This window comes from Notolepis coatsorum (assembly GCF_963971535.1).
Source record: "Notolepis coatsorum genome assembly, chromosome: 4".
NCBI lineage: Eukaryota > Metazoa > Chordata > Actinopteri > Aulopiformes > Paralepididae > Notolepis > Notolepis coatsorum.
The window spans coordinates 11,102,338-11,127,963 of NC_140168.1; the positions used below are offsets into that span (position 1 = coordinate 11,102,338).

Genomic DNA, 25,626 nt, shown 5'->3' on the forward strand with positions numbered 1-25,626 from the left:
CAATAATTAAGAGCCTTATACAACTGTGTGGTACATAATGAAGCAACAAGGGCAATTAAGTTTGTGACACAAAGGAATTGGGAATAATAAGGTTTTTCTTGTGTATAGCTAATTTATAGACAATATTTGAACTAAATAATCCAGTTACACATGGACACGTACTCTGTACCTTGAAACTGACTCAGAATCAGATCACCAATACTTCAACATCACAGAGTGAAATTCTTTGTATGTTTTGTGCTCCCTCAACCTTGCAGCAGCAATAGAATCGGATAGAAATGAGTAAAACAGAATAGAAATAGAATAAAAGTAGAATAAAGATGAGTAAGATAGAAAGAATATAATAAATGGCATTGCATAGCAGCCAGGCACAACAAAAAAGTTGCTCTAAAATGTTGGTGGAAGAAGTAGTACACAGTTCCTTTATTTGAGTAAAAGTATAAATACCCAGATAAATGAGTACTCTGGTAAAAGTAAAAGGCCTCCTTTGCTATTGAATGTACTTAAGTATCTAAAGTAAAGGTATGCATTCTACATGACGTTTGTGTATTCCAGTGGTTGGGAGCATTCAACCCTTGATCCACTGACCTCCACTGATGTGGTCCAGTTATGCTGCTCTGATTACAGGTCGTGTTAAAGTGGTGTGTGGTCCAGTTATGCTGCTCTGATTAAAGGTTGTGTTAAGGTGGTGTGTGGTCCAGTTATGCTGCTCTGATTACAGGTTGTGTTAAAGTGGTGTGTGGTCCAGTTATGCTGCTCTGATTAAAGGTTGTGTTAAAGTGGTGTGTGGTCCAGTTATGCTGCTCTGATTACAGGTTGTGTTAAAGTGGTGTGTGGTCCAGTTATGCTGCTCTGATTACAGGTCGTGTTAAAGTGGTGTGTGGTCCAGTTATGCTGCTCTGATTAAAGGTTGTGTTAAAGTGGTGTGTGGTCCAGTTATGCTGCTCTGATTACAGGTTGTGTTAAAGTGGTGTGTGGTCCAGTTATGCTGCTCTGATTACAGGTTGTGTTAAAGTGGTGTGTGGTCCAGTTATGCTGCTCTGATTACAGGTTGTGTTAAAGTGGTGTGTGGTCCAGTTATGCTGCTCTGATTACAGGTTGTGTTAAAGTGGTGTGTGGTCCAGTTATGCTGCTCTGATTACAGGTTGTGTTAAAGTGGTGTGTGGTCCAGTTATGCTGCTCTGATTACAGGTCGTGTTAAAGTGGTGTGTGGTCCAGTTATGCTGCTCTGATTACAGGTTGTGTTAAAGTGGTGTGTGGTCCAGTTATGCTGCTCTGATTACAGTTGTGTTAAAGTGGTGTGTGGTCCAGTTATGCTGCTCTGATTACAGGTTGTGTTAAAGTGGTGTGTGGTCCAGTTATGCTGCTCTGATTAAAGGTTGTGTTAAAGTGGTGTGTGGTCCAGTTATGCTGCTCTGATTACAGGTCGTGTTAAAGTGGTGTGTGGTCCAGTTATGCTGCTCTGATTACAGGTCGTGTTAAAGTGGTGTGTGGTCCAGTTATGCTGCTCTGATTAAAGGTTGTGTTAAAGTGGTGTGTGGTCCAGTTATGCTGCTCTGATTACAGGTTGTGTTAAGGTGGTGTGTGGTCCAGTTATGCTGCTCTGATTACAGGTTGTGTTAAAGTGGTGTGTGGTCCAGTTATGCTGCTCTGATTAAAGGTTGTGTTAAAGTGGTGTGTGGTCCAGTTATGCTGCTCTGATTACAGGTTGTGTTAAAGTGGTGTGTGGTCCAGTTATGCTGCTCTGATTACAGGTCGTGTTAAAGTGGTGTGTGGTCCAGTTATGCTGCTCTGATTAAAGGTTGTGTTAAAGTGGTGTGTGGTCCAGTTATGCTGCTCTGATTACAGGTTGTGTTAAGGTGGTGTGTGGTCCAGTTATGCTGCTCTGATTACAGGTTGTGTTAAAGTGGTGTGTGGTCCAGTTATGCTGCTCTGATTACAGGTCGTGTTAAAGTGGTGTGTGGTCCAGTTATGCTGCTCTGATTAAAGGTTGTGTTAAAGTGGTGTGTGGTCCAGTTATGCTGCTCTGATTACAGGTTGTGTTAAGGTGGTGTGTGGTCCAGTTATGCTGCTCTGATTACAGGTCGTGTTAAAGTGGTGTGTGGTCCAGTTATGCTGCTCTGATTAAAGGTTGTGTTAAAGTGGTGTGTGGTCCAGTTATACTGCTCTGATTACAGGTTGTGTTAAAGTGGTGTGTGGTCCAGTTATGCTGCTCTGATTACAGGTTGTGTTAAAGTGGTGTGTGGTCCAGTTATGCTGCTCTGATTACAGGTTGTGTTAAAGTGGTGTGTGGTCCAGTTATGCTGCTCTGATTACAGGTCGTGTTAAAGTGGTGTGTGGTCCAGTTATGCTGCTCTGATTAAAGGTTGTGTTAAAGTGGTGTGTGGTCCAGTTATGCTGCTCTGATTAAAGGTTGTGTTAAAGTGGTGTGTGGTCCAGTTATGCTGCTCTGATTACAGGTTGTGTTAAGGTGGTGTGTGGTCCAGTTATGCTGCTCTGATTACAGGTCGTGTTAAAGTGGTGTGTGGTCCAGTTATGCTGCTCTGATTAAAGGTTGTGTTAAAGTGGTGTGTGGTCCAGTTATGCTGCTCTGATTACAGGTCGTGTTAAAGTGGTGTGTGGTCCAGTTATGCTGCTCTGATTACAGGTCGTGTTAAAGTGGTGTGTGGTCCAGTTATGCTGCTCTGATTACAGGTTGTGTTAAAGTGGTGTGTGGTCCAGTTACGCTGCTCTGATTACAGGTTGTGTTAAAGTGGTGTGTGGTCCAGTTACGCTGCTCTGATTAAAGGTCATGTTAAAGTGGTATGTGGTCCAGTTATGCTGCTCTGATTACAGGTTGTGTTAAAGTGGTATGTGGTCCAGTTATGCTGCTCTGATTACAGGTTATGCTAAAGTGGTATGTGGTCCAGTTATGCTGCTCTGATTACAGGTTGTGTTAAAGTGGTATGTGGTCCAGTTATGCTGCTCTGATTAAAGGTTGTGTTAAAGTGGTATGTGGTCCAGTTACGCTGCTCTGATTAAAGGTTGTGTTAAAGTGGTATGTGGTCCAGTTATGCTGCTCTGAATATGTCCTCTTGAAGTTGACAGGCTTCAAATGTGAAAGTATATAATCTTCATACATTTTTGCCATGTTTTCTATGCAAAATCCTTTTCTTCAAAGTAACTAGTAACTACAAAGTAACTGATGGGTTTAGATTATTGTACTATTGTAGAAAGTACAATATTTCCTTTGAAATGTAGTGGAATAAAAGTTTAAAGTTCCCTAAAATGAAAATACTCACATAAAGTACAAGTAGCTCGAAATTGTACTTAAGTTGAGTAAAAGATTACTTAATACTTAATACACTGGATACTGTGTATACGGTTAAATCTCTTTCGGTTAAATTTATATATATTTTTTATCAACTTTTTCTCCTCCTGTTTTTCTGTGTTTTTCTCCCATCCCAATTTAGTCGTCATGCCAATTCCCCCTCCCCTTCCTGGTTGTTGCTTGCATGTGCCCCCCACTGGTCGGTCTAGGGAGGGTTGATAGATACTATCACATGTCCCCTCCGATACATGCGGAGTCAGTCAGCCACTTCTTTTCACCTGCCAGCGCAGACTCTCATTGGTGAGGTGTAACGTGTGGGAGGCTCACACTACCCTCATCATCTCCCTTCCTCGCTGTGCAGGCGCCCTGACAGACCTGTAGGAGTCGCTGTTTACAACGACCAGAATACCACCCATCGACTTCCCTCCCGCTGACATTATTCATTCACTTCTTCGCTCACATTTTCCTGCCGACCCGGGGATTCACACCAACAACCTTCCGATCACAACGTGCCTCACCCTGTGATGTGTCTAGTAAACAGACCATCTGAAAAGGCTATTACAAAGTAAATGGATGAGTGTTGTATATTTTAATCTGTTCATAAGGAATTATAGCCATACATTGAATACATTGATAGTGTAGTGGATGTCCCTTACGGGCATCCATAGCTGTTGCTGTAAGGCGTGGCGCAGGCGCAGTTGTGTTAGATAAATAAAGACGTTACTTGAAATGGCCACGCTGTCTGAGTCCTTATATGAAACACCACCTAAGCTTTACCACATGGTGTCAGAAGTGTTCAACCCATGTCAGAAGGGTTAACCCGTTACCTAGGAGACGAAGAGAAGAGACTGGTCAAGCGGCGAGAGAGATATTACAGGCTATTACAAGAGATAGCACAACAGCTAACGTTAGCTAACTATGTCGGGCGGCGAAGGGGCACCAGCGCCAGCAAGGGCGGCGCCACCAGCACCGGCAGCATTCGAGCGTGCGCAGTTTAACGTACGTAAACAAGAGCCAGGGGAAGCCGCGGATAGCTTCATAACGGCAGTGCATAAACTCGCAGAACACTGTAACTTTGGGGTGTTGAGGGAGGAGTTAATCCGGGATCGCATTATTGTCGGGATAAAAGACCTGGCCCTTTCAGAGAAACTGCAGCTAGACGCTGACATGACATTGAACAAGGCTATCAGTCAAGTGAAACAGCAGGAAACGGTGAAGCAGCAACAGACTGTGATGCGGGGCGGGGCTACACACACAGAGAAAAGGAGAGAGGTGGATGCGATCTCTCGTCCATTCAAAAAGAAAGAGGCATATGGTCACAAACAAACAGGGTATACCAGAACAAGACAGACAGAGACAGTCAAAAACACAGAGAAATGTCAGAAATGTGGTCGATTTTCCCCCCATAGCTGGAGAGAATGTCCAGCTAGCAATGCAGAATGTAGAAAGTGCCACAAGACAGGGCATTTTGCTGCAGTGTGCCGTTTCGCACAGCCAGTGTATGAGATGCTAGAGGAGGGAGAGTTACAACAGGACACCCTTTTTCTAGGAGAAGTGAAGGATCATGTCTCTGGCTGGCACACAGACATAGAACTCAATGGAGAAGTGATCTCTTTTAAAATAGACACAGGAGCAGCAGTCACTGCTATCCCCACCAGGCTATATAAATATAGCAGAGACGGCCCCTTGATGGCAACAGATAAGAAGCTATATGGGCCCAATAACATGGTGCTGCAGGTAGCAGGGCAAGTCATATGCCAGCTCAAGAGCAAAAGTGGAACGGTTGCCCAGCCGGTATTTGTAGTAGATTCTTTAGTCAGACCCTTATTAGGTCTGCCAGCAGTTGAAGCCTTGCGACTGGTAGAGCGGGTTGATGAACTGGGGGCAAAGATCTTCACTAAGCTAGACGCACGCTCAGGGTTCTGGCAGATTCCCCTATCAGAAGAATGCAGAGAGCTCACCACATTTGTTACTCCATGTGGCCGCTTCTGTTTCAATTTTCAAGTCAAGTCAAGAGTTTTAATTGTCACGGCATACAGGTATACAATGAAATGCGGCTGGTCTTGCCCGCGACGATGTGCAATACAGTGGTACAACATATAATAGAATCCAATAAAAATACAGTGGTACAACATATTAATAGAATCCAATAAAAAACAACAGTGCAATAAACAGGTACATGGTGTGCCATCTCGGTATCTGTACATAGTATTTACAGAGCATATAGGACATGCTAGGTAGCTTTAGTAGTGCAATACACTGTTCCTGATGTTATACTAATTTAAAGTGGCCTTTCCTCTGGCCATAAGTGTGCGTGTGTGCGGCATGAGTGTTAAAGTGGCTGCTAGTGTGTGAGCGTGCTCAGCGTGCGTGTCGTGTATGTGCTTGTGTGTGCTTGTGTGTGGATAGTTCAGTTTCTGTGTCTCTCAATGTTCATTGTTCAAGGCTCTGATGGCCTGGGGGAAGAAGCTTAGCCTAAGCCTCTCCGTCCTAGTAGCTGGGGTTCGCAGGCGTCTGCCTGACCTCAGCAGCTGGAACAGGCTGTTATTGGGGTGGTGGGGGTTTTTCATTATCCTGCAGGCTCTGGATTTGCACCTCTTGTTGTATAGAGCCTGCAGGGGAGGTAGCGCAATACCCGTGGTACGCTCGGCTGAGCGCACCACTCTCTGTAGGGCCTTCTTGTCCTGTGCCGTGCTGTTCCCATACCAGGCAGTGATGTTTCCGGTCAAGATGCTCTCTACAGCTCCTGAGTAGAAGGACTGGAGTATCTTCCCCGATACTCCCCGTCCTGCCATTCGGGATCAGCTCTGGTCCAGAACATTTTCAGAGGCGCATGTCGCAGCTCTTGGACGGGCTGACGGGCATAATATGCCAAGCAGATGATGTGCTGGTATGTAGATAGGGCCCAGCATGATGAGAGGCTCACTGCGGTCCTGTCCAGGCTTCAGGAAGCCGGCCTGACCCTAAATGAAAAGTGCGTGTTCGCACAGACAGAGTTGGTGTTCGTGGGCCACAAAGTCAGTGCAGGGGGCATAGCGCCAGACCCAGAGAAAGTGAGGGCAATCGTAGACATGCCCGCTCCACAAAATGTCGCAGATGTGAGACGGTTCCTGGGCATGGCCACATACATGGGAAAGTTTGTACCTCTTTTCACCGACACTACCAAACCACTATGGGATTTACTGGTGAAAGAGAATGCCTGGGTGTGGGGAGAGGTGCAGCAGACAGCCTTTGAAAAGGTGAAGTCTGATCTGGCCTCAGATAGGGTGCTAGCACAGTACAGGCCAAATGCTAAGACAAGAGTGTCTGCAGATGCATCATCTTTTGGAGTGGGAGCAGTCCTCACCCAAATGCAGGACAACAAGGAGTGGCGCCCGATAGCCTATATCTCACGCAGTCTCTCTGACACAGAGCAGAGATATGCCCAGGTGGAGAAGGAGGCGCTGGCAGTAACATGGGCATGCGAAAGGCTTCAATTTACCATAGAGACCGACCACAAGCCACTGTTGGCTCTGTTAGGTACGAAGGCACTAGATGACTTACCCCCAAGAATCCAGCACTTTAGGCTTAGACTACTGAGATATACATACCACATAGTATATGTCCCAGGGAAGGCGTTGATAACGGCAGATGCATTATCAAGGGCCTCAATCGTGCGCACACTGACAGAGGAGGAAAGAGAGCAGGGCCTACCAGCGTCTAAGGCAAAGCTGCAACAGATTGCTGAGGAACAGCAAAAGGACTCTGTCTGCAGACAGCTTATACAGCAGTGCAAAAAGGGGTGGCCAAGACAGGAGGAACTGCCACAGCAGCTAAAGCCCTACTGGAGCAGAGCGAGAGCAGAGCAGTCAGTGTGGTGGATGGGCTTAAGTAGTCAGATCGCTAAGGTAGTAACACAGTGTGAAACATGTGTGAAGAGTCAGACACGGCATCCAGAGCCAATGATGCCATCGGCATTGCCTCAGCGGCCGTGGCAAAAGGTAGGGGTGGATATGTTTTACCTAAAGGGCACCACCTACCTGTTAGCAGTAGACTACTATTCAAGGTACATTGAAATATAGAAAACCCCCATTACCACAACTAAAGGAGTGATCGAGGCGTTAAAGGCCATGTACTCCAGACACGGGGTCCCAGAGGTCCTGCGGAGTGATAATGGTCCACAGTTTGCGTCAGCGGAGTTTGCCGCCTTTGCCACAGATTATGACTTTGCTCATGTGACAAGTAGCCCGTACTTTGCCCAGAGCAATGGAGAGGCAGAGAGAGCTGTCAAGACGGCTAAGTCACTGTTGAGTAAGAATGAAGACCCACACAGGGCACTGTTAGCGTACAGAGTCACACCATTGCAGCATGGACCATCACCTGCTGAGCTCCTGATGGGCAGGAAGCTCCGCTCCCCACTGCCACAGGCGCCGGCCCACCTGAAACCACAATGGCCAAAACGAAGGCCTTTCAGGAAAAGGACTACCAACTGAAACTGAGACAGACGCAGAACTTTAATGAGAGACACCGGGCCACACAGAGGCCGGAACTGAGACCGGGTCAATCGGTGTGGATCTCCACCTCAAAACGGCCAGCTACGGTGCTCAGGAAGGCTGACACGCCACGCTCCTATGTGGTCCGGGCAGGAGAAGAGGTGGTGAGGAGGAACAGGGCTCATCTGCAAGCTCTCCCTGAGCCACAAGAGACAACGACTCCACAGGAGGAGCAAACAACGGAGGAGGAAATAGTGCCAAGCGCCCTGGCTAGAGAGAGAGAGAGTACAGAGACTAAAGTGAGAGACGTTCCGAGACGGCAGATAAAGCCGCCAGAATGGCTCAAGGACTACGTTCAGTAAAAAAAAAAAAAAAAAAAAGGGGGGTGCTTCAACTTACAGCTAGAAGGCACTTACCTGTATTATCTGTGCAGGAATGTTATGTAATGTTACATCAGTATTTCGACATACTTGAGGATGTTAGGTTTATTCCTGGGAGAAGGAGAGATGTAATGGATGTCTGTAGTAGATGTCTGAATATACTGGAGGATGTTTATACTTGAGGAGGTTAGGTTTATTCCTGGGAGAAGGGGAGATGTAGTGGATGTCCCTTACGGGCATCCATAGCTGTTGCTGTAAGGCGTGGCGCAGGCGCAGTTGTGTTAGATGAATAAAGACGTTACTTGAAATGGCCACGCTGTCTGAGTCCTTATATGAAACACCACCTAAGCTTTACCACAGATAGAATGTCAGTAAATACAGTGGTTAATATTCTTTTTTGATTACCACCCCCGACTCCCGAGGCTCCAGCTCTGTCAATCATTTGGCGATCTCAAACATTATTGGACAGGGTTGTAAAACCAATGAGTGTGGCGTTCCAATGATACCCCACGTGGGGATGAGCGAATCAGGGATCTAGGTGAAAAGTCATGAGCGAAAACAGGAAGAGAAAAACCGCGGAATGCATTGGAGTCAATGAGAAAACTGAAACCTGCAGAGCTTTCTTTTTTTAGTTTACCAAAATCGCTCCTAATCACTCATTTCTGGACATGTACTACATAAGACTTCAGGCTATGGACCCATGGTGTTTTTCCAGCCATACCAATTTTTTGGGAAATATACTTTTGGATATTGCAACTACTACAGAAAAACAAACTCAAGTTCATACCTATGTTACTCTATTTCATTAGCACTAAAAGTACATTTTCTTTATTGTATCAGAATGTTCTCTTTCAAAAGAGACCAGGCTTATGCATGTGCTGTAAGTATAACATTACATTTACATTACATTTTGTCATTTATCCAAAGCGACTTACAATTTTTGGCAGTGGTCAGAAGGCCAGCAAGCAGTGCGTTGCAGTAGTCGAGTATAGTATTTTGTTTTGCAAAAAAAGTATGCAGTCCTCAAAAACTAAAATGGTCACCATAAGCCATAAGGTATTTGGTGTCATTGACATTAGTCATTAGTCATCATTAGTGTTTATGAGAAGGAACTTGGCCTCCAAACCCTTTCTGGTAAACCTCTCCGTGCCCTTTTGAGGATGATTTGCCCGCCGGCGCCCGACACCACTTTGGCGACCTCTAGCGGCTCGGGTGTACATATTTTTTAATACAATATATAGATAGAATTAAAGCCCTATTTGTTGCCTGCCGTTTCAGGAGACCAAATGGCCACTTTTGGGGGCGCCAGTTAAGAGGTTAAAGAGTGTGAGGTGCTCCAAGACCCATCCCCTCGCAGATTATAGGCTTTTTAAACCTTCACATACCATTCCATTCAGGCCGAATGGCTGGGCCAAGACAATCAACAACAGGGGGAAAAGAAATACAGCCAGCTTCATCCTCACTACACTGTGTCTGTCCATGAGAGAGAGAGAAAGAGAGAGAGAGAGAGAGAGAGAGAGAGAGAGAGAGAGAGAGAGAGAGAGAGAGAGAGAGAGAGAGAGAGAGAGAGAGAGAGAGAGAGAGAGAGAGAGAGAGAGAGAGAGAGAGAGAGAGAGAGAGAGAGAGAGAGAGAAGGAAGAGAGAGAGAGAGAGAGAGAGAGAGAGAGAGAGAGAGAGAGAGAGAGAGAGAGAGAGAGAGAGAGAGAGGGGGAGAGAATGGGGGAGAGAGTGTTAAGGATTTGTATGCGACCCCAATAGCACAACACAAGACAGGTATGAGAGTTAGCCAAAAACAGGGTATTATTTATTGCACAGGGGAAAAAGGGAGCACTGACCCTTTAAGGGTGAAATACACTAGAGTCCATGAACAATGGAAAATGCAGCACTGTCCCTTTAAAGGGCGAACAAAAAGTACACAGGAATATCTTCTTGAGTCCATGAATGAAAACGAAAGTTCGGAGTCTGGTCTCGTACAGCCTCACCAGAACGCTGCCGACGGGGCAACACAGCAAACAGGGGGTCCAAGGGGAACGGAGTGAGAACACGGGCATCCTCCCGTGGAACTATAGAGAGCGATGACGAGGCCTCACCCCAGGAACGAGGTCCACGAAGAGGGAGTAGGGCAGTAGCTGGCACGACGTCTCACCCCAGAGACGCGGCGGTAGATGGTAGCAACGGATGGCACGACGTCTGCCAGTGAGAACATAGGAAATCCTCCCGTGGGATTATAGAGAGCGAAGACGATGTCTCACCAGGAGCGAGGCGATTGATGGTACTGTAGCATACAGAACGACCTGGCAATGAGTGGAAGGCAACCAGCAGTACTTAAAAGCATAGTCTAAAAATTATAAAATAGAACGGACATACAACAGGGTATTTAACATACAACAGAGCAGTGCATCAGTAAGAAGTAAAAAGTGTGATAAAATAGCATACAGTAGGAGGTAGTGAGATAAAATTAGCATAGAACCGACACATGAATTTGATAGGCAGTGTATAAAAGTATAGTCAGGGTAAGAACAGGGACGCGGCAAGTAGGGGTGCGGTGGGGGCTGCAGCACCCCCTGCTGGCGGGGAGTGTAACTGCAACTGCAAGGTTGTTTTGGCTTTTATTCCATTGTAACCGAGGCTACTCAATGTCACAGAGCGGAGCGGCACTGCAGATTTACCCTACTCTTGGAATTCATTGCCAGATCCTCATAGGGGCGTTGTCTCGATAATGCAGTGTTATTAACAGCGTGTAGCCGACGCATGAACCAGTTGGGATTCGAATAGACGCGGCCTGGGAGCGTCAACGCTTAACTGGAAATCCGTTGGTAAAAAAATAGACGCAGCCTGGAATAGTTTTGGGACGCTGAATTCGTAGTAAAGGCATATATCTGCGGTTTCCCTGGCGTGAACAAGCCAGCAGAACTATCCGAGCCCCCGGGAGGGTGGTCGAAGACCTTTTGCATGTCGGCGATCATGTATGCGGGGAACAAATTGCAGAGGGAGGGCACAACAGGTGGGGTAAGCTGGGCTGTGATGTGTGCATCAAAACGGTTACATTGTTTGTCTCGCACGCTCGGCAGAGCTGAGCGTGAGAGCGTGGAGTTGGGCCGTGGTCTCCTCTAGTGAACGAGAGTGTTGGTTTACCAGAGTGGTAAACCTATGACGTTATTATTATATCACTTATCTCAGCACCCCCTCATAACACGTTTCAGACCCTGTTGAACTATGACTAGCCTCTGACTCAATAGTATCCATCTGCAGAACGTCAGCCCCAGCACTCTCAGGCCCCACCCACGCTCAATGTGATTTGACCAAAGCAGAGTATACTCACAGACAGTGGAGCTGTTTGCAGATAGCGAGCATTTTGACGTGTTGTGTGGTGGCGATGTCTCGCAGACAATACAACTACAAGTATAATTATATAATATAATAAAAAATAAAAAATAAAAATTATATATAAAAAAAAATAATTATCAAAAACATATCTCAACAAATCTATATCTCAGCACCCCCACTTCCCGCAGACTTCCCGCGTCCCTGGGTAAGAATAGTGCAGGTAAATACAATTTGTGTCAGGATATCCCTGATGTTTCATTGAAATGCCTGAGCAAAGAGATAGGTTTTAAGCTGTCTTTTGAAGATGTCTAGCGAGTTGGCTTCCCTGATGTTTTGGGGTAGTTTGTTCCACAGTTTTGGGGCATAATTGATAAAGGCTGCATTACCGATCCTCTTTTGACTGTTTCTGGGAGCCTCTAGTAGTCCAGCAACTGATGATTGCAGTGTTCTTGCTGGCGTGTAATTCATTAGAGTGTTGGCGATGTAGCTAGGTCCCTGTCCATTTAGAGCTTTGTATGTAAGGAGAAGGACCATAAAGTCAATTCTAAATGTTACAGGAAGCCAGTGTAAAGCAGCTAAGACTGGACTAATGTGCTCTCTCCTTTTGGTTCTAGTTAGCAGTCGGGCTGCTTTAATCCAAACATCCTGGAAAAGTACAACAATTCAATAATGCTTTCTATGAATACCATTGCTATAGTCAGTGCATTATCATTCCATCGTTTCGTAATATGCTATGACCATGTATATAATCACATGTACTTTACTTACTCATAGTATATATTCAGATTAGTGTTATTGACCATATTTATTGTAATGTATAACTGATAGGGAATACCGATCTGCACCTTTCAGTATACTGCCTACTTGCTCATATGCTTATAGTCAGAGTTACTTATATTGTTTACACTGCTTATTTTTTATCCCTAATTGTATTGCCTATAGTTATGTCTTCTACTATTACCCTGCCCATACCTGTACCTCCCCTCCCCCCATCCCCCATGCTGCTATGACACCTGCATCTCCCCAAAGGGATCAATAAAGGAATATCATATCTAATTTATGTAATCCTTACTGGTGTATTTTGGCTACCGTCATAAGGCATTATAGATGCAACTTCTAATGAAATATAAGCACTAGTATCTTATATGTGTTCAGAGAACGAGTGCATTATGATTCATTAAGAGTGCATTTATAATGCACTATAACTAATGGTATTCATAGAAAGTGTTAGGCTACCCCAGTAATTCTTTAGAGGTTCTCTCATCATGACTGCAGATGAACTACTTTCAGTGCTATCCTGTATAAGATAATTTTGGGTAACCCTCTGGTAGTAAAACATAGAACCAGTTTGGTGACATTCACATTCGCTTTCTGCACCTGCTTTGTGACAGCAACTCATCAAAGTCATAAGGTATTTGGTGTCATCGTCATTAGTGTTTCTGAGAAGGAACTTGGACTCCAAACCCTTTCTGGTAAACCTCTCCGTGCTTCTTCCGGGATACCTGCAGCTCCTCAGCTCCTTGCACGGATTTCAGGAATTCTGAAAAGTGTACAGTCGGTTTGTATTAAGAATGTTAGTATGAGGGCGGCCGGGTAGCGCAGCGGACTAAGCGTCTGTCTACCACCACAGAGACAGTGGGATCGAATCCAGCTGTGGTGCTTCCGGGTTGGCCGACCGTCCACACTAACACAATTGGCAGTGTTAGAGGGTGGGAAACCCGGCGAGGGTGGGTCCTGGTCGTTGTAAACAGCGACTCCTACAGTTCGGTCGGGGCGCCTGCACAGCAAGGGAAGGATCTGGGAGAGGTAGTGTGACCTTCCACACGTTGTTACACTCTCCCAGTGAGAGTCCGCGCTGCCAGGTGAAAAGAAGCGGTGGGCTGGCTACACATGTGTCGGAGGAAGCATGTGATAGTCTCCGCCCTCCCGGACCGACGGTAGGCGGTAGAGTTACACTTGTTTTGAATAAATGTTTAAATATAACCTATTCATGGTGTCATTTCTAACTGGAAAAAGTAGCCCGCATGTATGGGGGTAAGCTGTTACTTTACTTGATATTTGAGCTTCACTGCAGAATGGTGTATATTGTGTACAATGTGCAGAGTTTGACACTAGGCTGTTTCACATTCATCTGCTAACTGTGATGTGGAAACTTGAATGTAAACCTCTGGATTTTTCAATGAGGGACATGCCAACACTGCATTGGTAAAGGGAAGGGTCCTTAAATATATGTGGTTTTTGTATTACTAATCAACCATTTGCTACTGTATTTCCGGTAATGTACGGTCATAGGCAGATAGTGGGGTAGCTCTGGCAGAATACTGGGTCAGTACCAGTATTGCAGGGGCAAGTTCTGGTAGTTTCTCTGGGGCGATTCCGGCCCAATGCTGGCAGTGTCGGCTAGGCTTCGGGCAGCCGGACCTGGCCCAGTGTACTTGGGGTATTCTGGGGTGTCATTCAAACCGTCATTCTTCCGGCCTACCGGATCCGGGCCATTATTGGGCCAAACCTTTTTGGCCCCCTGGGCAGCTGGTGTCAATCTGTCATCACCCAGCTGGTGTCAATCTGTCATCACCCAGCTGGTGTCAATCTGTCATCACCCAGCTGGTGTCAATCTGTCATCGCCCAGCTGGTGTCAATCTGTCATCACCCAGCTGGTGTCAATCTGTCATCACCCAGCTGGTGTCAATCTGTCATCGCCCAGCTGGTGTCAATCTGTCATCGCCCAGCTGGTGTCAATCTGTCATCACCCAGATGGTGTCAATCTGTCATCACCCAGCTATAGTGCCACATCATTGTGGAACACCCTACCCACAGCTGTAAACGAATGTGAATCACTACCCACCTTCAAAACCACTCTCAAAGAGCACCTACGGGAGGCTGCAATTCGAAACTGGCCCCCTCCAATGTCCAAACCAAACCCCCTCCAATATACAGTGCCCCCCCACCCCCACCCAACCACCTCCAATGTACAGTTTCTTACCCCTCAAATATATATACTCTCTTTTTAGACTCTTTTTGTATTAATAAACATTACTGTATATTTGTAGATCTGGTATGTCATAAATGTCTAGATGTAACAGTACTGTCTATCCGTATGTCATGTATGTCATATATGTTATGATGAATTGAAAATGGGGGACCCTGATGTAAACAAGACGAAAGTCTTTCTCTGGTCTGCATCCCCTTAACAATTGTGTGCATTGAGCTGTACTGTATTGTACCCATTCTGCAATCTGTTAATACAATTTTCAATCAATCAATCTGTCATCACCCAGCTGTTGTCAATCTGTCATCACCCAGCTGTTGTCAATCTGTCATCACCCAGCTGCATAGAAAGGGGAACATGAGAGAGAGAGAGAAAGAGAGAGAGAGAGAGAGAGAGAGAGAGAGATAGAGATAGAGAGAGAGAGAGAGAGAGACAGAGAGATAGAGAGAGACAGAGAGAGAGAGATAGAGAGAGACAGAGAGAGAGAGAGAGAGAGAGAGAGAGAGAGAGAGAGAGAGAGAGAGAGAGAGAGAGAGAGAGAGAGAAAGAGAGAGAGAGAGAGAGAGAGAAAGAAAGAGAGACAGAGAAGAGAGAGAGAGAGAGAAACGGAGAGAGACAGAGAGAGACAGAGAGACAGAAAGAGAGACAGAGAGAGACAGAGAGAGAGAGACAGAGAGAGAGAGAGAGAGAACGAGAGGGGAGGGAGAGAGAGAGAGAGTCAAATGAAAGTGAAGGAAGATGAGAAAGGAGAGGATGAAGAGGAGGTTGTTTTGATTTGATCTGACACACTGACCTAGAGAAGCAGGGGAGATCACAGGGCCAGATTACATCTCCGTGGAGAAGGCCGGGAGGGAGGCGAGGGGGAAGGGAGGGGTGGGGGGAGGGGGGGAGGGGCGGGGCGGGGGATTAGAGGAGCTCTGGGAGAGGAGAAAACAGGGAGATTAATGGAATGGAGGAGAAGGGAGAGAGGGATTTACAGTCCTGTGTGACGTGTGTTTGTGTGTGTGTTATGGTTGGAGTGTGAGTGTGTGTGTGTGTGTGTGACTGTGTGTGTGTGTGTGTGTGTGTGTGTGTGTGTGTGTGTGTGTGTGTGTGTGTGTGTGTGTGTGTGTGTGTGTGTGTGTGTGTGTGTGTGTGTGTGCGTGCGCGCGTGCGTGATGGTTGGAGTGTGGGTTTGGCAACACCATCTGGGTCTGTGCCTGTCCTCGGTTGAGAACACGACACGGCAGTTTCATAATATTTAAGTGCTCGAATACGATGGACTAATCACGAACAGGCAGATGGCCAATATGATCCAAAAACCAAAACCCTTACGATAGAGATTATACGCATAAAGTCACGCATGATTGCGTCGTGTGAAAATGTTTTTTTACAGCGCGGCCGGTGGGCGGTTACGCTGGAATGTAAAGAGTTTGACGGCGGTAAAAAAAAATAAAATAAATTAAAAAAAAAAAGGGCCCCGGCCGCCGGAGAGAGCCATGTGCGGCCAATCAGTTACAGTTAGTCCCTCATCCTTAACAAAGAGTCTTTGATGTGAGGAGAGGCCTTCATATTCGGTCCTGGACGAGTCACGAGTGGGAACATACAGGCTTTGATGTGAATCTGCGCGGATTTAGGAAGGATCCTAATAACAAGAACCCCTCGCACTGCATCCCTCCCTGACCTGCGTACTAGACTACCTGGAAGACAGCTAGTCTCTCTCTGACCTGCGTACTAGACTACCTGGAAGACAGCTAGTCTCTCTGACCTGCGTACTAGACTACCTGGAAGACAGCTAGTCTCTCTGACCCACCTCCCTGACCCGCCTGCTAGTCTACCTTTATATATATATATTTAATTAAATGATTAATCCTGCACTGCACTGTCTTTGTCCTGTGTCTGTTGTTGCTGTTGTTATGTGAAAACAAAATGTATGGAAAAATGCATACTCTGTAACGCTGAAACAATTACCAATGTGGGCTTATTAAAGGAATCTGAATCTGAATCCGATGTAGCAATACATGTAAATATGAGTGTTGCTCTAAGAGAGCGGTTCAGGTTTTGGGGTCTGGAGAGTTTTTAGTTAGTTCTTTAGTTCTGGAGAAACAGAAGAGTGAAGGGGAGCTAGGAGAGAAGGAGGGCTATCATGAGAGAGAGAGAGAGAGAGAGAGAGAGAGAGAGAGAGCGAGAGAGAGAGCGAGAGAGAGAGCGAGAGTGAGAGACAGAGAGAGAGAGAGAGAGAGAGAGAGAGAGAGAGAGAGAGAGAGAGAGAGAGAAAGAAAGAGAGACAGAGAAGAGAGAGAGAGAGAGAAACGGAGAGAGACAGAGAGAGACAGAGAGACAGAAAGAGAGACAGAGAGAGACAGAGGGAGAGAGACAGAGAGAGAGAGAGAGAACGAGAGGGGAGGGAGAGAGAGAGAGAGTCAAATGAAAGTGAAGGAAGATGAGTAGGAGAGGATGAAGAGGAGGTTGTTTTGATTTGATCTGACACACTGACCTAGAGAAGCAGGGGAGATCACAGGGCCAGATTACATCTCCGTGGAGCTGTAAAAGAGAACAAAATGTATGGAAAAATGCATACTCTGTAACGCTGAAACAATTACCAATGTGGGCTTATTAAAGGAATCTGAATCTGAATCTGATGTAGCAATACATGTAAATATGAGTGTTGCTCTAAGAGAGCGGTTCAGGTTTTGGGGTCTGGAGAGTTTTTAGTTAGTTCTTTAGTTCTGGAGAAACAGAAGAGTGAAGGGGAGCTAGGAGAGAAGGAGGGCTATCATGACACAGCAGAGACATGCTAAAGAGGATATCACAGCTGCCATACAGTGGATGGGAGCCAAAGCAAGGGAGTTGGTTAGTAGAGTTGAGTGCACTGTGTGAACTGAGCAATGATGTTCATGGGACCAAAAACTGAAATCTGTACAAATAGAGGTGAATGCATTATGTCAGCCCTTGAAAGCCTTGAAGGGTTTTTCTCAGGAGAGTCTCATCTATAGAGTGCTTGCTAAGTCCTTCTTTTTTTTATCCACTTTTTCTCCTTATTTTCTATTTTTCTCCCATCCCAATTTCGCCTCGCCAATTCTCCCTTCAATTCTCCCCTCCCCTGTCTCGAACATTGCTAGACTATGCCTCCCACTGGTCGGCTGCAGTGAGGACCAAGCCTTGCATCACGTGTCCCCTCCGGTACACGAGGAGGCAGCTGTCGCATCTTTTCACCTGAACAGCGCAATCTCTCAGTGGCGAGGAGTAGCACGTGGGAGGCTCACGCTGCCCCCGATACTTCCTGATTCTGCTGTACAGGCGCACCAACCGACCTGTAGGAGTCGCTGTCCACAACGTCCAATCCCCACCCACCAGCTTTCCCACCCCTAACACTGGCAATTGTGTTAGTATGAACGACCAGCCAAGCTGGTAGCAACGCCGAGAGCTGGGCTCGAACCCAGCATCTCCTGCGTTAGTGGCGAGCGCCTTGCCCACTGCGCCACTTAGCCGCCCTCCCGTTCTTGTTTTTAAAGTGACCTTTCATTGTGTAAAGTGACCATTGAGTGTGAGCGTGTGCAGCATGTGTGTGTGTGTGTTCATGCTAAAGTGACTGCTAGTGTGTGAGCGTATACAGTGTGTGTGTTGTGTGTGTTCTCCTGTGTGCTTGTGTTTGGAGAGTTCAGTGTTCAAGACTCTGATGGCCTGGGGGAAGAAGCTGAGCCGAAGTCTCTCTGTCCTAGTTGCTGGTGTTCGCAGGCGTTTGCCTGACCGCAGCAGCTTGAACAGGCTGTTGTTGGGGTGGTGAGGGTCTTTCATTATTCTGCAGGCTCTGGATTTGCACCTCTTGTTATATAAGACCTGCAGGGGTGGTAGTGCAATACCCATAGTACGCTCAGCCTTCTTGTCCTGTGCCGTGCTGTTTCCATACCAGGCAGTGATGTTTCCAGTCAAGATGCTCTCTACAGCTCCGGAGTAGAAGGACTGGAGTATCTTCCCCGATACTCTGAACTTCCTTACCTGTCTCAGGTGGTAGAGGCGCTGCTTCGCCTTCTTTACGACTGAGTCTATGTGTGTTGTCCATGTCAGATCCTCTGAGATGTGGACCCCCAGGTACTTGAAGCTGCTCACCCTGTCCACGGTAGCCCTGTTTATCATCAGTGGTGTGTGTGTCCCCTGCTGTGTTCTCCTAAAATCCACGATCAGCTCCTTGGTTTTACCAATGTTCAGGAGCAGGCTGTTGTCCTGGCACCAGCGTTCCAGTACCGCAACCTCCTCCGGTAGGCCTTCTCGTCGTTGTCAGAGATAAGCCCCACCACCACTGTGTCGTCCGCAAACTTCACTATGGAGTTGGAGATGAACTTGGCCACACAATCATGTGTGTAGAGTGAATACAGCAGGGGGCTCAGGACACAGCCCTGGGGGGACCCGATGCTCAGGGTGATGGTGTTGGAGGTCTGACCCCTCATCCTGACCGCCTGGGGCCTTTCACTCAGAAAGTCCAGTATCCAGGCGCTCAGAGCGGAGCTCAGACCCAGCTCGATCAGCTTGTCCACCAGTCTGGTGGGGACTATGGTGTTGAACGCTGAGCTGTAGTCAATGAACAACAGTCTCACATAGCCCCCCTTCTGGCAGTCTAGGTGAGAGACACATAAAACAAAAAATGTACATTCCTTGTGATTAACATGTGCACTATAGCTTTTGGAATAAACTCAGCATTATAGTGTTGTTATATCATGCAGTCACATGACTTCCTTTTGTATTATATTTTGTAATAATTTTGTATCGCTTTGCATAGGGATATGATACAAAAAAATCAAGTAGGCTATTTGGAACTATACTTGTTTCTAAGTAAGGAAACTACGGTATACATATCCCCGGGGTAGCTTCACTGTAGTTCAACTCCTTCCACTGTGAAGTGCCTGGTAGTGGTAGATGCTTTCAAAAAGTGGCTTTCACCAACACCGTGTATTATTATGCAAACACCCTGGGCTAGATCCACAGATAATGGATTGCACGGTGCTAACATTGTGTGTGTGTGTGTGTGTGTGTGTGTGTGTGTGTGTGTGTGTGTGTGTGTGTGTGTGTGTGTGTGTGTGTGTGTGTGTGTGTGCGTGCGTGCGTGCGTGCGTGCGTGCGTGCGTGCGTGCGTGCGTGCGTGCGTGCGTGCGTGCGTGCGTGCGTGCGTGCGTGCGTGCGTGCGTGCGTGCGTGCGTGTGATTGCATGTGTGTGTGTCGAGACACGCTACAAGAACACGGCTCTGAAGACACACAAAATGACCCTGGGCTCACTTATAATGACTTTGTGGAGTCTCTCTCGCACAAGCAACACACGCTGAAAGGCCAGGGTGCACCATGACCCTACCCAGTGAGGTCTCCATGATGGTGTAGTGGTTAACACTGTCGCCTCACAGCAAGAAGGTCCAGGGTTCGATTCCCGCTTGGGGACCAGGTTTTCCATGATGCCAGGTACCGTGAGGGCTGTGGGTGTGTGTGTGTGGTGGTCATGAGCAGATAATAGGGAATCTTAAAGTTATACGTAAAACGAATAACCACAAAACTGCTTACGCAGACGTTTTAGGAGAAGGGGGAAAATAAACAACACAAAACAACCTTTACAGGTGAAAGCCTCAAAGTGAGTATTTAATAAAATAAGTAAAGTCCAAAAAACAGGACGACACTCATTAAAGGGGTATTGTAGAAAGAATAAATAAGCCACAAAGGCAACTCCTAAAACCAGAGTTTATATTGAAAACATAAAACAATAAACCTCCACCAAGGGAGTTTATGTGCAACGGACAGTTCCAAAAGAACAAAAGAAAACACTACCATAAAGGACTCAGCCTCTATAAAGTAAAGTGTAAACTAAGCCAGTAGCCGAAAACAAGATGGCTACAAAAGAAGGCTAAATGCTGAATAGGGCAGCACTACACTTAAATATAATGAGCCTGACCAAACGTATAGCCAGCACAAGGAAAATGAAAAAGCAGTTGACACTGCAATCTCCAAACTTAAATAGACTCCACATGGCCATAGGCACAGCTGTACTGCATCAGGTGCAATCAAGCCCACACACCTGCCGACCCATGAGGCAATTAACAACAATTGACAGCTATCCCTTACAGAGAGGTGAAATAAAGCAAAAATAGACAGCTGTCCCTCACAGAAAGGTGAAATAAGGCAAAAACCATGACAGGTACTCAGGTGGGGTATCTCCCAGGCCTTTCTGTGTGGAGTTTGCATGTTCTCCCCGTGCTCACAAGGGTTCCCCCCCGATAAGAGAAACCCAATGGAAAAACATGAAAAAACAACAGATCGCCAACGCTGTCGCGTCCGTGCCGAAGACAGGCAGGAGCACTTGGATGGTCCCCGGGCGTGGCTCACGCCACAGCCCTCGTCTGCTCCCGGCTGCCCTTGGGGGGGGAAGGACGACGGGATGGGTTAAGCGCAGAGGAGTATCGCATCGGCGATCCTACAAAGACAACGCATGCGTGTGCGTTCCGGTGTGTGTGTGTGCTAACTAACCGCTGTGTGCCGCTAACATTGAGTGTCGTTGCATGCCCATTAAAGACCTCTGCGACAGGTCCTGCATTATTATTAACTAATGGGGTGAGACCTACAAGGTGGAGAGCATACCCAAGTGGAGGAGAAGCTGAGCCAAGGCATCATTGAACCTTCTATATCGCCATATGCATCGCCTGTTGATGTCAAAGAAGCCTGGTGAGCCTCGCTGTGTAGTCTATAGACCACTAAATGAGCAGCAAACACAATCATGTGCTTTCCCAAAGGCCAACATGAGGGATGTTGTTGACAACCTACATGGAGCCCTTGTTCTTCAGCACAATCAATCTGAGGAGTGGGTGTTGGCAGATTGAGATGGACACGGCAAGATAAAAGATAAGATAAAACAGCGTTTACTAGACACCTCTGCCTTTACCGGTTGTGCGTGATGCCATTTGGGCTCAATAATGCGCCTGCAACTTTTCAAAGACTGATGAATGAAGGGTTTGCGGCGGGGGGACTGCTAAACGTCAAGTGCTTTGCCTAGCTTGACAATATGGTCATATACTCACCTACATGGGAACAACACCTGAGCGGTGTGGAGATGGTACTGGGGAGGGTGCGCCTTCATGGTCTTACCTGCAGGAGAGAGAAGAGCTCCTTCGGTATGAAGCAACTGAAATACTCGAGCATGAGAGACACAAGTAGCAGGGATTTGCTGAGGAAACTACAGAGGATGATGCCCTTGAAGAGAGGATGGTGTCAAGGGTTGCACATATCAACCGATCAGAACATGTGGCAATGATGACAGCTGCGGACATAACTGCACAGCTGCCTTTTGACCGGCAAATTCTCAGTGAGGCTCAAGGTTAAGATGAGCATCCCATCATTCGTTATGTGCAACTGAGGGAACTCCCGGACTCAGAGACACAAGCATGGCCACTTCAAGAATCTCTGGGACATTATGTTCGTGTGGAGGGCATACTGTACAGGGCAAAGGATTTGCCAGGTATTGTTGGGGAAGGGGCTGGGAAATAGTTATTTCTAATGAACTGAAGAGTACAGTTCTCAAGCTTTTCCACGATACTGAAACTGCAGATGCAGAAGAAATTCTACCGGCGAGGAATGGCCAAGGATGTAGCCAACTATGTCAGAGTGTGTGTGATGTTTGTCAACGGGTGAAGCCGGATAATCAGAAGCCAGTGGGCTGCATGATGCCACAACAAACTGGGGAGCCATGGTACAAGGTGGACCTGATGGACCCTCTACCTAAAAGCAAAAAAGGGACCTTTTGTTTGTCGTGGTGGAACAGTTCACAAGGTGGGTGGAACTATTTCCCCATCGCAAAGCAACAACAAAGACAGTCACAGAGAAGCTGGAAGATTAAGTCTTTTGCAGATGAGGGCTTCCAAAGGTGGTGCTCTCAGACAACGGCCCACAGCTTTCCTCAAAGGGATGGAACGAGGCAGGTAAGCACTGGGGAGTCAAGTCTAAATACTGTATATGTCAACCTATCATCCACAAGCAAACTGAGTGTATGAAATATCAAATACATCGTACAATCCTATGTTGAAGCGGATCAAGCCAGATGGGATGAGAACTTGTCAAAGTTCACGTTTGCACTCCGTTCCGCAATACAGGATAGCACAGGGCATAGCCCCACCCAGCTGAACGGAGGACCTTCAGGAAAGGCTTCACAGATACTACAAGCTGGCCAAAACACACAAAGGACAAAGCACAACAGAAACAGAAGAGATACTATGAAGCTAAGGGACATGATGTGATGTACAACATAGGGGACGAGGTCCTCTCGTGTGCTCACCCCCGTGTCCAGCAAAGGTGACCATTTCCAGGTGTGTAAAGTACTGGAGTAATTGTACTTCGTTACAATACTTAAGTAGTGTTTTGGGGGATTTGTACTTTATTCTAGTATTATTAGGTTTGTATACTTGTACTTTTACTCAATTACATTTCAGATAAAAAAACAAACTTTTTACTCCTTACATTTAAAATGCAGACCTACAAAGTACAAAGTACAAGTCTCGCAGGTCCAACAATTTTAATTAGTATTATTTGTTTCTCTGGCCGAACTAATGTTAACGTTATTAATCCTGTGGCCGCACTTTATTTAAAAACAGCCAATCAAATCCCCATCAATAGAAAATGAACCCGCCCATACCCATGCTGATTGGTCCTTGTGCAAGACTAGAAAGCGGGCATCTTTGATTAAACACCTGCTATCAGAAGAATAGACAGTCAGAAAAAAATTGTGTTTACTTTACTTTACTTTTTAGTACTTAAGTACATTTAAAAGTAGAAACGTTTTTTACTTTTACTCAAGTGTGTTTTAGTCAGATACTCTGACTTTTACTTGAGTACGATTTTGAGACGGTACCCATACCTTCATGTAGCAGGGTGGATTATCCCTGCTTTATGGGAGTGGATGTTCACGGCCACCTGGTAGCAAAAACGCAGCAGAGCTGAGTCCAGCTGAGTCCCCGACTGTAGGCCAGGAATGTTGAAGTGGAGGTCGAGCAGCAGGAGTGGATGGGGCCTAGGATTGACCTAGGGATGGTACGCTGGTCCTTCTTGCCCTCCAGGGCGATCAGCAGTAGCTCCCCACACACCCACACTTCCCCCAATACTTCCTGGGCCCTCCCACACCCGATGGCAGTAAAGATGGATGATATATTCGCTCCCCAAAGCAGTACCCTTCCTTAATGATGAGTGGAGACCTTTCACAATGAACTATAGGCAGGGGGTGGGGAAAGGGTTAAACTGTAGTGAGCATTACCCGGAAAGGAAAGGGTTAGACAGAATGCACATTAACAGACACACACACAGTGCTCCCATTCAGTTCTCTTTACTGAAGTCTGATGCAAGTTACAATTGATTACACAATGATTAACGTTATTTCCGCCCTGGGCACCTAGTGCTCTCGCTCCATATGTCAGACTAAAGTGCTTCCCACACTGGGCTAGACACAGTAATAACACCTTCCCTTTAAGGGTCTATATACTGTTCCGCTTCTCCGTAGGTGGGGAGAGAGGGGAGGAAGAGGGAGAAGGATAAAGGGGCTACTGAATGGGAATTTTATAAAAGAACACACGTTATTATCACACTCAAACCAAATGACAGTGGGCCCAAGTTACAAATAAAAGTCCTATCTATAGCCGGCTTTTCCCCAAAATAATAAATGGTCGGGGCGCCCCTAAACACTGTTATCAGCGTCAGTTCAAAGCACTGTTTTCTCTTCGCCCTTAGAGAGCCCGCGCCGCCCAGAGAGAATGTCTACCGATAAAGTTTCAGCACTCGGAGCGCTTGCTGTACAACCGTCCGTGTGGTGAGATGGCCGTCCAGAGGTCCCGTGATAGCAGGCAGCGGGGCTGGGTAGACGTTGGGCAGGTGACTGCTGGGGCAACGGCTCGGAGGGGCTGGAGGAGCGTGCAGTGTAGTGACGTCCGCTGTTGGGCTGAAGGGGTGGGGCGACACGCGGGCTAAACTGTGGTGCTAGCCTAACTGAAGCTAAGCTGTGGGTCGTGGTGAACCCCCTGTCATGACACATATACTTCAGCTAAAACGCAATGTGGGCAATATCTACCACGCTCTTCGGCAGTCGCTCGTCTGCTGCTTCGCTCCCAATGTCTCTTCCGCATTAACTAAAAGCTAAGCTATCGCATACTCATTACTAACCCGCTTCGTAACTGGGTTTATATCTCGCATGCTCGAGGTCCGGAGCTCCAGCTCCGTGCGTCCTCTTCCCTCTGTGGAAAACGATGAAGAGGAAGTGCCTCCGTTGGCGCCGCGCCCTGAGCCCATCCTTCTTCACCTGTATCTCCCTGCCCAACGTCGTCACCAGCTCCCCCTGGCGGCACCTGTATCCTGTCCCACTATGAAGTGTCAATGTTAGGATAGGGAGGATCAAGAGCGGCAAGTTAAGTGTCAATGTTAGGATAGGGAGGATCAAGAGCGGTCAGCCGATTACACAACTTCCTCGCGAACACAGGGGATGCAAGGAATTAGCGTTAGACACATTGAATTATTGTCAGACGTATTCAGGTGTCTACATTCACTTAAGTATAATTTCTGGGTACTTTTTACACCCCTGGCCATTTCTCTGCCAAGCTTGCCCAGAAATGGACAGGGCCTTATGTGCAGGTTAACAAGCTGAACTATGAACTTCACAACGATGCTCATGTAAGCTTAGTGGTACAACATGTGCTCAATCTTCGCCCCTAACCACGGACTGGGGGGTATGAGGGTCCTGGAGGACAAAGGCCAGGACACAGACCTTAAGAAATTAAGACATCACAGGGCTGAATATAGAATACAGATACAACTTACAGGAATGTAAAACCAAAGAGGCTGTGGAATGGACTGTTTAGCAATAATAGCCCCAAAGGACTCTGACCAAAGAGGCGGTTTACCAATAAAAGCCTCAGTTTGGACACTTTATGGACTTTGGGATGGGAATGTTCACAGGGCATTGAAAAAAAAAACGCCCAGTTCATTGTGATGGTACATGGTTCTGATGTGGTGGTCGGGGATACGTTGTATGTTTAGGTATAGGGTGTTTTAGTGTTTTCGCAGAGTGGTTTTAAAGTTTAAAAAATGTGAAAAATGGAAAAATAACACTATTCACCAGTCAGCTCTGACTGCGCATTATGATAAAAAGATTCCTCAATATTA

General features: G+C 46.7%; 2 protein-coding genes across 2 annotated transcripts in view; both read right to left on the reverse strand.

Annotated features, from left to right (window-relative positions):
* The window catches only part of LOC311227557 (uncharacterized protein), a gene marked incomplete at both ends in the record, with an annotated part of 8,092 nt that extends 4,116 nt beyond the window's left edge, over positions 1-3,976 (reverse strand). The window contains one exon of the mRNA XM_084313282.1: positions 3,967-3,976. Coding sequence (XP_084169408.1) covers positions 3,967-3,976 — 10 coding nt within the window. The remainder of the gene's footprint in view (positions 1-3,966) is intronic.
* LOC311226401 (uncharacterized protein) overlaps positions 1-25,626 on the reverse strand; it is a gene marked incomplete at its 5' end in the record, with an annotated part of 864,333 nt that overhangs the window by 674,146 nt on the left and 164,561 nt on the right. The window lies entirely within an intron of this gene.